Below are 13,486 nucleotides of genomic sequence, written 5' to 3' on the forward strand. Positions count from 1 at the left end.
GAACACAAGACTTTGTTGTTTCCAAGTGTGAGGGACAGCTTTGGTACCACTTATTATCTAAATAATACCTAAATCTAAATAATACCACTAAATATCTAAATATCAAAATTATTGACTTCTGAAATTTTTATAGACCACTTGAAAGATTTCCTTTTTTATTCTTTTCTTACAAAACTTCATTGTTATAGCTGTAAACTGAAGTATGTAAGTTAAATATGGTTTGGGCCATTAAAAGCAAAATAAAAATGGTCAAAAAAGGGGTAAATTCAATTTCCTGTATTAGAACAGCCTAAAGTAAAAAGTAAATAAATTTACGTTTTGAGTAACTTTTTCAAATAATAGCAGACTTAGAGGCTACTATGCTAGATCAGTTTAAATAATGCCTTTTGTTTGCAAACCCCTACTTTTCAACCACAGTTGAACCAATTATGAATTGATGGCAGCAAATAACACTTAATTGTTTACCTTTAGTGTTTATTTTACTAGCCAGCCCTGGAGGCAAATAGGAAGTGACAAGCTCAGGCCTAGAAGTCGAACAGAACACAACCAGTTACACACGCCAGACAAACAACACAGCAAAAATGTTACCGATTTCTCGGAATTCGGCTGCGTTCCAATTTACGTACTATCAGCTTTCTATAATCAAGTTCTCCTAGAAGCATGGGTGACTCCCCATGGACAATAAACACAAAAAAAGTTAGAAAATGTAAAGCTACGTTTTCTACTCCGTAATTTTTCTTCTGGGATTAATTCAAGCATAAAAATAGAGAAAAAGAAGGAAAAAAGCTGACAGTTAACAAGGTTATTTCCCCCCCTAGATCCTTGATGCATGAAACACGCAATTTATACATCTCTGCAAGTTTAATAAGGAAGGTTTATCCTTTTACAAGATAAAACACACGTGTAAAACGTTCTTTCTGTTTAATGGAAACAGAATTTAGTTAGCATTTCAAGTCGCCGGGAAGAAACTCAAATTAACTTCAAAATCAGGAGTAAAAATAACTGAATTACAAACATACTTTTTAACAACAAATTTGATTTTGCCACTCTCACGGATAATTCTTTCAAGGCGTGGAATTCCAAACCATGTGGGACTCCGGAACGGGATTCCTTCTGGCAAGCCTTCGACGTACAGGTACTCAGGGTTTGATTCAAATACAGGATAGGGAACTTTCACTGCCTCTGAAAGCCCCAGAGCTTGGGCTGAAAATAAAGATTTAAGGATAGTTTACACACTCAAATGGGTGGTATTTTACCTCAAGTGATTTTAAGAAGCTTGGCTGACAGAAGCTCTGCTACTCAGAGATAATAAAAAACTCCCAAGAGATATACTTAAATAGATTTTCTATTATTTTCTGTAGAATAACTGCGAACGGTCCATCTGGTTACAGATAACATGGAAGCCTGCAGTGCCGAGTATTTTGACATTCTGAGAATGTTTTCCTTTGAAAAGCTTTTTGTGCACATATCATCATCTCTTGCCACACAACTAAAAAAACCACGGCCTAGGATGTTATAAAGTCATTTATGCCAGTTATGGGCAAGAGTCAGTAAAAAGTAGGTAAGAGGAGTCAGGACTTCTGTATCTGCCCTAGTACATTTCTGACATTTAAACAAGCCCAGTAAAATTTAAAACTCCTTTTACAGATGACTTTTTAAACTCACCGAACTTCATATTAAAGATCTCTTCCACTTGCTTCCTTAGCTTTGTGATCCTGATGTTCCAGTCTTCTTTCACTGAAAACCAGGAATGGATACACGTCAGAGCATTACCCAGTTCTACACAAGGGGCACTCAAACGCATTTCTTTCCATGCCAGAACTTGTAAACTATCAACACAATCACATAAGGACACACAATGAGTAATGATTATTAATGGCAGCTTAAATGACAACACGCAATTCCCTCTACATAATGGAAAATCTGTTTCAACGGAGTTACAAATATCAAACATCAGCCCAAGTGGGACAACTTGTTCTTCAGAGCCTTTAGACACAGGAAGAAATCATTCTAGTGGCTCTTAAAAAGATGGAATTAATTAATCATAGTGCATAAGAATAACACTGTTTAGAAAAGAAGATGAGGATTCAAAGAGTGCTTTGCTAAACATCTCCATTAGCATTAAAAAAAATCATCTTCAGTCCTGTTCTCTATTGTAAATAAGTGCCAATTATAGGAGCACTAGCCAGAGCAGACAAATTGTAGTTTACGTAGCGAAGAAAGGACACTAGCGGTGATAAAACCCACTTCTTTTCTAAGGAACAGCATCATAATTCATTATTTTTCATCATAACCCACAAATAACAATTAACTGCTACCAAGCTAAAACCATTCAGAGCTGTGGAAAGCAGGCATGAAGGATGCGATACAGAATTTTTTTGTTTCTGAATCATATTTTTGACTAAGAGACTACCTGACCTTGTTTATTTCTAGCTTCTTATATTTTCAAGGCAAGATGTGTTAGCACCTTTTTTGCAATCTGGCCTACCAATTTGAGAGATTTCACAGGCATTGAACACCTGCATGTATGTTTATACCTAATTCATTTATATACCATTATATATACAATATACCAAATTCTGCATTGCAGTCTTACTGCCAAAGGAAGTCAATTGACTAATTTACTTTAAAAAAAAATTAAAATGTTTAGAGTTTTAGAATGGTTTGGGTTGGAAGGGTCCTTGAAGATCACTTTGTTCCAACCCCCCACCACGGGCAGGGACACCCCCCACCAGCCCAGGCTGCTCCCAGCCCTGTCCAGCCTGGCCTTGGGCACTGCCAGGGATCTGGGCATCTCATCATCCTCACAGTGAAGAATTTCTTCCCAAGAGCTGATGTAAATCTCCCCTCTTCCAGCTGAAAGACATTCCCCCTTGTGCTATTGCTACATGCCCTTGCAAGAACCCTGCTCCAGCTTCCCTGCTGGCCCCTTTGGGTACTGGGAGCTGCAATAAGGGCTTCCCGGAGCCGCCTCTTCCCCAGTGCTCCCAGCATGTCTCCATAGCAGAGGGGCTTCAACCCTCTGAGCATCCCCGTGGCCTCCTCCGGACCCTCTCTCACGTTCCCTGCCCTCCATGTGCCAGCGCTGGGCTCAGTGCTGCCGGGGGGGCTGCCCACAGCCCAGCCCACGTGCTGCTCGCAGGTTGTCTGTTGGTGTTTACTTTGCAACAGAATAATATTTTGCTTTAAAAAAGGCCTAACATTCTTTAGCAACATAAAATTTGCAGCCGCAGTGAGAACCCCTGCTGGGTTTGCCAGTGTGACACCAAACCCTGCACCCAGCAGGTGATGCAGGCACTGGTTAACACCGGGCTCGCCTACAAGTCGGTGAAAAATCTGGTGGAAGTCACTAGGGCAAAAAAAGAAATGTTATTCCCAACATTCAGACAGGCTGAGTGTTAAGAATCATGACCACTGTGTGTCAGTTCTTTCCCAAGGAGGGTTTTCTCAGCTGTCCTTTTACTGCTGTCACTGGCACCCGCTGTTATTACTGCATTGTCAAACTGCCAGTTATATTGTCAAATTTGACGACAGTCAGGGTTTTGGCAACAAAACAAAGAAAAAAAACCAAAAACCCCCGATGCTGCCTTTTCCTTCTGCTCACACTGAACACGGTCTTTTCTACTGAGCTACCCTCTTGCTGAATAGCAGCCTTTTCCTAAAATCCAAACAAAATCCACAGTATGTGGTGATAAGACGACTACTGATTACATGACTATTAAACCATATTCCTTCCTTTTTTTTTTTTGCTGCAGCGAGCTCAACACAGTTATCTCCTACAGCTGCAGTTTGTTTATCCAGCGAGATGAGTGCGGGGAAATACCCCGGCAGCGCTGGATCTCACTGGATCAAACAGATCCACACTCCTAGAAAAACCTAATGAGATCTGCACGATGTGCTTCTGCAGTGAGAAAGTGCCGGCACAGTCCAACCCAGACCACTCACAAATAAAACTCAATCTGATTCTTCTCCTGGGTTAAAGGCACTTCACACTTCCAAGAAGCCAGGACAATTCCTGGCCAGCAGAAACCTGATGTGAGCCCAGAGGCGCTGCAAAGGGTGCCAGGGCTCCAGGGCGCTGCTCCGGACCAGGGGAGCAGCTCCAGCTCGGAGCAGGACCCGTTCCAGTCATCCAAAGCCAGCTGCACTGCACCAGCAAGCTGCCCGCCTTCCCAACCATCAGTTAATTCTTTTCACATCAGCACACCCATGCAGCACCGTTAATTCTTGGAAAAGGTTGCACTGACCCACGTGTGTTTCCCCACCAAACCCTTCCATTCCCACCTGGACATGGCGATGTCCTACTTGGGGTCTTCGACATGGGATGAATAACTTCGGTCGAAGTGAGCGTTAGCAGCTCTGGCCTGCAACCAAAAAACAAATCATCTGCCCCATCTTTGACACAAATTACATACTGCTGCCTATCATGACACGCAGCGCAAATTTTGGGGTTTTCTGTTGTGTATTTCACACCACAAAGGTGCCTTGGAAGACTTGTCTGGATTGCAAATACCCACTTCATAATGCAGAATATTTAATCTACTTAATATTTCATCTTCAATATTTCTATTTATTATAACATATTTAACTATTTAATATTTAATCGACGTAAGTAGAGGCTGAATGCTTCGCGACTTAACAAAACCAAGTGCTTGCTTACACCAAGGGTGATCGTTTGGCCTCTTAAAAAACTGAACATGTTTACACATTAAAACAAACAACTTACCTTTTGATCACAAATTTTATCCTGTTGCTCACTTGAATTATTTTTTCCAGGCGAGGGATTCCATACCAGGAAGGACTCCTGAAGGGGATGTTCTCTGGCAGCCCTTCAACGTACAGGTCAGTAGGGTGGGCTTCGAATTTCTGGTATGGAACAGCTTTCGGCTCTGTGCTCCCCAAGGCTTCGGCTGTTGGAACAAAATACACCCAGTGACGGGGCAGTAGGGCCATCAAACTGAATTAAAAACCAGCCAAGCTAACAGTTCTTCAGGCTGTTGTCATCGTCACCCCAGCGCCTGGGACAACGCAAGGTACCTACAGCCAGCAGGGTCCAAGTCTCAGCACATCAAACCCGTAATGACCGACCCTGCTGCACCATGCTGCTGCTGCTGAAGACCACTAGGTTCCTCGCTGGGGCATCATACGGAGGTTTTATCCAAGTTTTTCATCTATTTTTTATAGATCTGTATTTATCTATCTCATGGTGCAATTTTCTTCTAGCTCTTAAGCAGCTGATTCTTTTTTTACATCTGAGAGAACATAAAAATGTCCTAATACTAATTTTAATGATACTGCAATGGATATAAATAAAGAAACAGTTGTTTTATTCACCATCAAAGGAAAAAAAAATCCAAATAGGAAGGAACTGAGAGCAATTAGAAGAGCTGCACATAAAAGACATATATATTTAACTATGAACTTGCCTTGCTGTATAAACAGTAGACTAATACACTCTTTTTCACTCAGCTGCCAGGATGTTAAATATTTGAAAAAGCTGATCAAAGGTCTCATTCATGTAGATGTTCAAAAGGAACAGTGAAAACAACTTTCAAGAAATACAGAGACATAAAAGAAAAGAAAACAATAATAGTGTTCTCACCAAACTTTTTACAGAAGAGTTGATCTACCATCTTTCTCAGTTTGGTGATCCTGGCATACCACTCCTCTTTCACTGTATTTGAGCATGACACAGAACAAAAACAACATTCCCTAATTATTTTGGTTATATTTTCAGTCATTCAGTTTATAGCATGCATAACCATCCTGCATTCTCAGGTAACCCAGAAAATACTACGTGGAAGAAGTATGGCTTCAACTCAGAACTACAAAAATTAATTATAAAAAAATGACAAAATATTAAAACGGTATAAAAATTCCATTGAACCAGTGACATCACTCTTGCTACAAAATACATACAGTGCGTTGGCATGAGGAACTGCAAAGCTTCCATCATCTGCCTCCAATCTGTAGATCCCATTTGCAGATACGATTGGGTTTTTGCCAGCTTCCTTTTCTAAAAAAATTATCCTGATACTCAGTGCAGAATTTGGTATGCAGATGGGATGAACACTTGCCTTCAAGGAATTTTCAAAGCACTGACAACCCCAAAGCAAGCTTTTACAACGGGTGCACACAGCAGTTTGCTCCTTGCTGTATATTCACGCTGAACTTCCAGCATCTGTTTCTCCCAGTTTGTGGGCAATACTTTTTAAATGGAGATGCATAACTGCACCCAGTGACTCTAGGGATTTTGTCATTCTTGAGATGACAAGCAGCTTAGTTCCAACTCTCCAAAATGCTTCCTGGACACCACCTAAGGCATCAGTTAAGTTGTCATTCAGATACAGAACCTAACACATGGCAGCTATGCAGATTGGCATATCCTGGTCAATAAACTAGATTAAACACAGTTTTTCCATCATTTTATCACTTGAGCATCTTTGTTTATTGGCTGATACCCACACAGCTTTGGAGTTCACGAGACACAGTTTTGCACCTGAGGATGGCCATGAGCCTGGGTTCTGCTCCTCTGGCACAGCAGCAGAGCACAACGGCAATGTTAGTGCTGTCACCTGTGGCAGCGGGAATGGTGACAGCTTTTGTTTTTGTTTGCCCATGTGTGCTCATCATTTGGGACTGCAACCGGTACCCCCTGCTCCCAACCCCGGGTGACACGGTGAGCATAACTAATGCCAGTTTGCAAGGCAAGCAGCCATTCCCTGAGACTGAGCGGGTCACGTATCCGTTCCCTTCCCCTCATCCTCAGGTCCCACGGACCAAGCAAACCAAACAGATTGAAATTTCTTCTTTCCCTCTCTACCAGCCTCAAGGTTCCTGTGCACCAGGCCAACTGCTCCCTTCCTCACCGGCCTGGAAGGTCCCAGGCACCTGGCCAGCCCGGTGGTGGGGATGTCCCCAGCACGGAGCTGGGAAGCATAACAGCACGCAGAGCATCATCCCGAAAATCAAGCAGTTCCAAGTCCTACAGGGGAGCTCAGACCAAAGCTGCTGGCGGCCACGGAGACCTGTGGCCCCTTCGTGGCCAGGGACACCTCCACCATCTTCTGCTTCCTCCAAGGGTTGAGCGACTCTTCTTCTTTTATATAGTTTTTGAGTCTAGATTGTGATTGTTGTACTGATACAAGATCTGACCCAATCTGCAGAGGGTCCAGGTGATTAGAAACCATATGTTAAGTTGTATTATGAATTCTGTATTACACTACTCATAGATTGTGCTGTCTTGATTCTGCTTGTATAAATCCTGTGCCATTCCAATCATAAATTCTATGCTATACTAATTGTAATATATACGCTATACTAATTGTAATATCCTGTTATAAAAAATAAAACTTTAATTGTAACTGTCATTTACTGCAATGGTCATTCTGCAAGGATCCCTAAAAGAACCTGTCGGTCCCCTCAGTGCCAGGTGACAGGGATCAAAGGGCATAGAGAAATCACTTTTTTCTTCTGAATGTCTTTGTTGCCATCAAGTGGAAGCTCATCAGTCAGACAAGATCCTGGAGAGCTGCGATGCTGGGGGTTTAGACAGCATACAAGAAGCATCCTCTGCTCTGGGCTGGACCATCCTCACTGGCACCTGCTCACACTCCTCCTCCCCTTTCCTGAGCCAAACCATCGCTCCATCACTTTGTCTTGGAGCCAATATCAGCCACCTCAGGGCTTCAGGGCTGAGGCTATTTCATAAACCTTCCTGACCAGCCTGCTTCCCATAGGAATGTGAATGAAAACCATCTTTCTTCCAGCAGCCCAAATACAGCCCCCACCCCCACCCCATGCCTCCCCGCTGGGGGGGACAAGCTGGCAGGGCAAGGGACAGAGCAGGACGCTGGACACGGAGCCGCAGGGAGCCCAGAGCAGAGGCTGGTGCTCCATCGCTCTCCTTCCCGAGACGGCAGCAGAGGAGACTGGGAGCTACTGGGAAAGGGGGAATCCAAGCAGCAAGAAAAGCAAACCGCGGGAAAGGAGGCTCAGACAGCTGCTGCCTTCTGAGCTGTGTCCCCAGGATACTATCAACGGCTTCCACAGACGGTCTCTCCTCTCCAAAATAACGCAGAGGGCACACAGGAATATAGGATCAGTACCAGTGAGTGAGACAAGCAACATAAAGTGACTGTTCATAACACTGCCATAAAAATGGGTTACCACTAGTCTTCTCAGCTGCAGGGGTTTTACGGGGTATGTAACGTATCTGCTTTGTCTTCATAATCAGTATAGCCATATTCAATACAACAAAAAACAACAGAGAAAAGGGACTAATTAAAAAAACCCACATAAACTTAACATAAAAGTTAAGTTTAAGACTCAGTCGTTAGCCTACCTACTATTTTTGTGTAGTCAGATTTGGTGCTCGAAGGAACAGCAGATTATTAAGACTCAAGGCACAAGGTTAACTGATACTGCAGGAAAAGTTTAATTCCTACACACGTGTTAAAGTGACGTCCTTATGACATAATTTCTCAGCTTAATTTAGATCCTTAACATTCACTTTAAGTACAGTCTTTGACACACTTTTTACAGCAGAAGACTATGAGTATATAATACAACACAATGGTGCTGCAGTAGTGCAGATACTGCCTTTTATATGCTTGTGTCTCTGTCTGAACTAAGAATTTCTCTGGAATTACTTAAAATTCACAGTTGAACCAGGCTCAGGTTGCCAGTTAGAAATTTTGGGGCTGGGAGCAACTTGTTTGTGTTGGTTCAGGCATACAAGCTTTCAACACTTTGCTTAATTGGACAATTAAAAAACCACCCTGAAGTCCAAGAGACAGTAGAATGCAACTCAAGAGAAAAACAAGCCCAGTAAAGTAATTTACCCCCTAATGCCCATACAAAGGCACAACTCTTTCGAAACTTGATTTTTTTTCCATGCTAAACTTTTTTTCTCCCGAATTGAGGGGAAAGAAGTTCATGGGCGCAACTGTAATAAAAGACTATTCTTGTAGTTTTGTTTTCACATTGTCATTTTTGTTACTTTCGGATGGGTGCTCAATGGAGCCAAAACCTGTAAGAGCACGAATCTACTGAGAAACATTCCTGGTGGCAAAAGCAGTGAGGACACAGTCTTTGCACTGCGGTGTGAAAATGAAGTCACATCATCCCAGCAAATGAGATTTCGACAACAACAAATGTCACTATAACCAGTATGGTTCATTACTGCATTTCAGTTCATCTAATTTTGGCAAATCGCATAAGCAAACAATTATTCCACGTTACAGCCAGTTCCCTACCCAGTAAACTCCACGAACTATGGGAACTGCTGCCTTTTCTCTGTATCCCCCCAGACTAAAACCTCGTTCATTGTTTTTTCCTTCTGGCTAGCTGAAGCAGATCAGTTGGCAGCGTTAAGTCACGCTGGCTGGGCCAAGCCAGTGGAAAATTGCTGTCACTTTGCAGCTACAGGACATTCAGAACAAGAGGAATTATTTGCAATGTGTTCTTAGGAAAAGCACATGGCAACTGCTGGTAAAACTGATGGATAGGAAATCACGCCGTGCTTGCACAACTCACACGTTCAAAGACCCACCTCCTGCAACAGGCTTGTCCAACGGTCCGTCTTCTTGTGTCGAATTCAAAAGCTCGTGCCTAAAAGATTTAAGATAATGTTCTTCAACAGTGATGTATACTTTGATAAACCAGATGTTGCAGCCTACACTTACAGCTGAAGGATTAGCAGGAAAAAAAAAACCAACCTGAAACCAAACCATAACAGGGGACGTCACAATCCCCAACTTTAAATTCCAATTAGCACCAAAGTACTGTAAGAGCTGGTTAGAAACCTACTGACAAAAACATTTTTCATACCCGATACTCATATCTGCCTGAGCCATAACATTCCACGGAAACACACAGATTACGTTAAAAGTATCTCTGAGGTCTAAAACACACTTCACCAGAAACAAAGATGCATATAAAAAAAAAATAACCTTTAAAAATTCAAATCTTAAAACAGGCATTTCTATTTCCCAAATACATCTTGTTTTATCCATATCAGAACAACAACAACAAAAGTAATTTTAAATTCTGACATTTCTCATAGAGCTGAACTGCTTTTTGAGCTGCTGCGGTTGCCGCACGTTACCAAACTGATGAACAGCGTAAATGAATTACTGTTAACAGCTAAGACAAATTTGACAAGAGCAGGTGTCAGTATTGCATAAATATTAAAATCTTTGTATAGTGCTTTATTTTAAGTGAGAGAGAAGGTAGATCTACACTTCTTCCTCTTTTCTGGTTAGCTGCAAGCCTTAGGATGACAGGGATGAACATAAACCTCTCAAATTTAAGCAGGACCCGCACAGACGGCAGCACGCACAGAGGCACGGGCTGTCACCACCACCACGCTGAGCCTGACCACTGCAACCAACAGGCTCCTCTCTGCTTGGAAAACCCTTGGATTACACCCTCCGTCACTGAACAAAAGGAAAACGTCAGTTGTTACCCACAGAAGCTCCATTTAAACTGTCAATGCCCATCTGCAGCGTGAAGCATTGTGCCCATCTGACGCCAAGCACCCAACCCTCCAAGGGAAATACCCACCCACCACCACAGCGCTGGATCCCAAAGTGCCCTGCAGCTCCCAGAGCCAGTGCTCAGCACCCACCGGCGCAGGCACCTCTCCCTGTGCACCCTGCGTTCAGGATCGGTGCCCTCCAGCCCCACCTGCCTCTGCAGAAAGTGATGCAGGGTGGTCCTAGGAAAGATGTCAAACAAGAAAGGAGAGAAAGAGAACGGAGGGAGCCCAGGACATCTCACGCCTTTAAAGGCAGACGTAATAGATAATAGACATAATAGATAAAAGGTAACAGATAGCAGGCTAGCTACAGCAGGCAATGGAGCCCTCAAGGAACTTCTATCTACATCCAAGGTCTCCCGTCATGTTCACTACCTGATCTACCTCCAGACACACCAAGGACATGCAACCAACTACATCACATGAACCAGTAGCTATTTTGGGCTCAAGCCTGCCCCAGGAGATGCTACATAAAGATAAGGCCATAGACACCTTGGTACGGCATTCCAGCGAGAAAAAAAAATAAAAGCCCAAGCTGAAATTGAGGCCAGGATGCTCAGAAATATCCCCAAGTCAATGGCTTTCAACATGTATTACAACCAATTAAATTAAAACAGTACAAAGAGATGTGCCCAGGAGAAGAAGTCCATGCCATTGAAGAGATCTGTTCAGAAGGTGCTCTGGTGATCTGATAAGCTGAATTTATCAGAGCGAACATCAAATCCACATTACTTGTTAGTAACAGCAAAAGAACACATCATTAGAAATCGATTTGGAAGTTCTTGAAGACAAAATGAAGCAGAGCAGAGCCAGCAGAGAATGACGAGCAACAGACGAACAAAAATGCAGAATTCCTTACTTTTTAATCACAAACCGGATCCGCTCTTTTGCTAGAAGTATCCTCTCAAGCCGGGGAATGCCATAGGTGGATGGGCGCCTGAAGGGAATTCCTTCTGGGAGCCCTTCCACATATAAGTCCTCCACATGTGACTGGAAGAGTGGGTACGGGATAGACACTGGCCCTTTTGCTTTTATAGCTTGAGCTTTAAGAAAGAAGGAGAATAGAAACATCAGACTACCTTGTAGCTCTACTCAAGTTATCTGTTTGATGCCCCTCTGAAATACATTAAAACGAACAGACGGGCAATACTGCCCTCAGCACGTTTCAACATGCAAGCAAATACAAATTCATATTTGTAGGGGTTTGGTTTTGTTTTATAGCAAAATCACTCCACATCACAGTCAACAAGCTGCAGAGCTGCATACATACACAGATGCTCCTCTTTGCCCTTTACTCTGCAAACATTTAGTAACAGAGACCGCACGTGTAACAGTGAAGTTTCACAGTATTTTGATTTTGTTTAACAGCACATTGTGAAAGCTGAAATTATCTAGACTTGATGATAAACCAAGCATGTTTCAGTTCATTAGCTCTGATTATTATTATTTGTTACTACTACTGGGTGTAGAAGTGTCATTAATGCCTTGGAGGTGGGGCACACATCCCTTCTTTGGAGCGAACTCCTAAACTTCAGCGTATTTTAGAAATCCAAGGAACCGTGGATGAAATAAACAATACACTTCCAACACTCCTGAGAAAAGCATAGCCCAACTGATGAAATCTGGGAAGCAAATGAAAAGCAAGGAAAAGATTCACCCACAAATGGGAAATAACCAAAAGTATTTTTTTTAAGTCCGGAGGATGGCAATCATAGCAATACAGCTACCAGGCTGGCAGACCCTGCAGAACATGAGGATTTGCAAATACCAAGAGGGCTCGTTTCTTTCTAAGAAACGAAACTCCGTTAATTTTGTGGCCCATGCAACAAGAATTCTCTGTTACCGTCCGACTGGTCTGCAAACACTTTGGTACATCCTGTTGTTTTGCTGTGGAAATTCGATGCAAAAGCTATTTGAGGAGAGAAAGGCCAAGTTGAGGGCAAATTCCTGCGTTTCTGAACACAAAATTACTCAGGGCGCCTTTTCAAGCAACTTAAAAGGCAAAAATGGCCCATGGTTCAGACATCGGTGTATACAAACCGCTCCCGCTAACTCACAAGTTCTTAAAAGCAATAAAACAATTTAGGGTTAAAGGTGTTTGGGTAACACGCTCTTTCTGCCACTTGAAAGCAGAACAGTTCTAGGTACGTTTATCACAAAACAAGAAAGCTTTGAAAATACCCTGTGTTTCTTAGTCTTATATTCTGATGAGACCTGAGTATGAAAATTTTGGAAAACTGTGAGAAGAGCTGTGTTTCTACTCGACTTGGCTTCCACTGCCAAATATAAGATAGCCAAAACTGGAGACATGGAACAGATACGCAGAGAGATGGACAGGAACTTGGAGATGACTCTTCAGCAAACAGACTAAAGACACCTTCCTCAAACCTGCGCCAAAGGAGCTGCAGAACCACCACCAAAAGGGATGATGTGCCTCACACCAGTCCTTCATTAAAGTAGATTTTTATTGCAGTCATATGCCTCTTCCAAGAAACTAAAAATCATTATTCTCAGCCCTCGAGGCTGCTGTGACAAGTCATGAAAAGCATTAACAAACCCAGCAGGCAAGGCTCAGATGGCAAGGAGTGGTTTTGAACCAGTTAGCCACGGGACAAAAAAATTAAATAATCAAGAACATCACTAAAGCCTAGGTCAAGACGCAGCATTATGAACAGCTTCAGAGGGAAAAAAGAAGAAAAAAAAGAAGAAAAAAGAAGAAAAGAAAAAAGAAGGAAAAAAGAAGGAAAAAGGAAGGAAAAAAGAAAAGGAAAGAAGAGGAAAGAAGAGGAAAGAAGAGGAAAGAAGAGGAAGGAAGAGGAAGGAAAAGGAAGGAAGAGGAAGGAAGAGGAAGGAAGAGGAAGGAAGAGGAAGGAAGAGGAAGGAAGAGGAAGGAAGAGGAAGGAAGAGCAAGGAAGAGCAAGGAAGAGCAAGGAAGAGGAAGGAAGA

General features: G+C 42.6%; 1 protein-coding gene across 6 annotated transcripts in view; it reads right to left on the minus strand.

Annotated features, from left to right (window-relative positions):
- The window catches only part of GTF2I (general transcription factor IIi), a 78,639-nt gene that overhangs the window by 16,676 nt on the left and 48,477 nt on the right, over positions 1-13,486 (minus strand). For all 6 annotated transcript variants that reach the window (XR_008746175.1, XM_055797959.1, XM_055797958.1 and 3 more), the window contains 8 exons: positions 11,400-11,583; positions 9,554-9,612; positions 5,603-5,674; positions 4,727-4,910; positions 4,285-4,364; positions 1,666-1,737; positions 1,020-1,203; positions 466-524 (listed from right to left, as the gene is read on the minus strand). Coding sequence is in view for 5 of the 6 variants with exons in the window: in XM_055797959.1 (XP_055653934.1) it covers positions 466-524; positions 1,020-1,203; positions 1,666-1,737; positions 4,285-4,364; positions 4,727-4,910; positions 5,603-5,674; positions 9,554-9,612; positions 11,400-11,583 (894 nt within the window). In the remaining variant the exon portion in view is untranslated. The remainder of the gene's footprint in view (positions 1-465; positions 525-1,019; positions 1,204-1,665; positions 1,738-4,284; positions 4,365-4,726; positions 4,911-5,602; positions 5,675-9,553; positions 9,613-11,399; positions 11,584-13,486) is intronic.

The sequence above is a fragment of the Falco peregrinus genome, chromosome 2 (assembly GCF_023634155.1).
Source record: "Falco peregrinus isolate bFalPer1 chromosome 2, bFalPer1.pri, whole genome shotgun sequence".
NCBI lineage: Eukaryota > Metazoa > Chordata > Aves > Falconiformes > Falconidae > Falco > Falco peregrinus.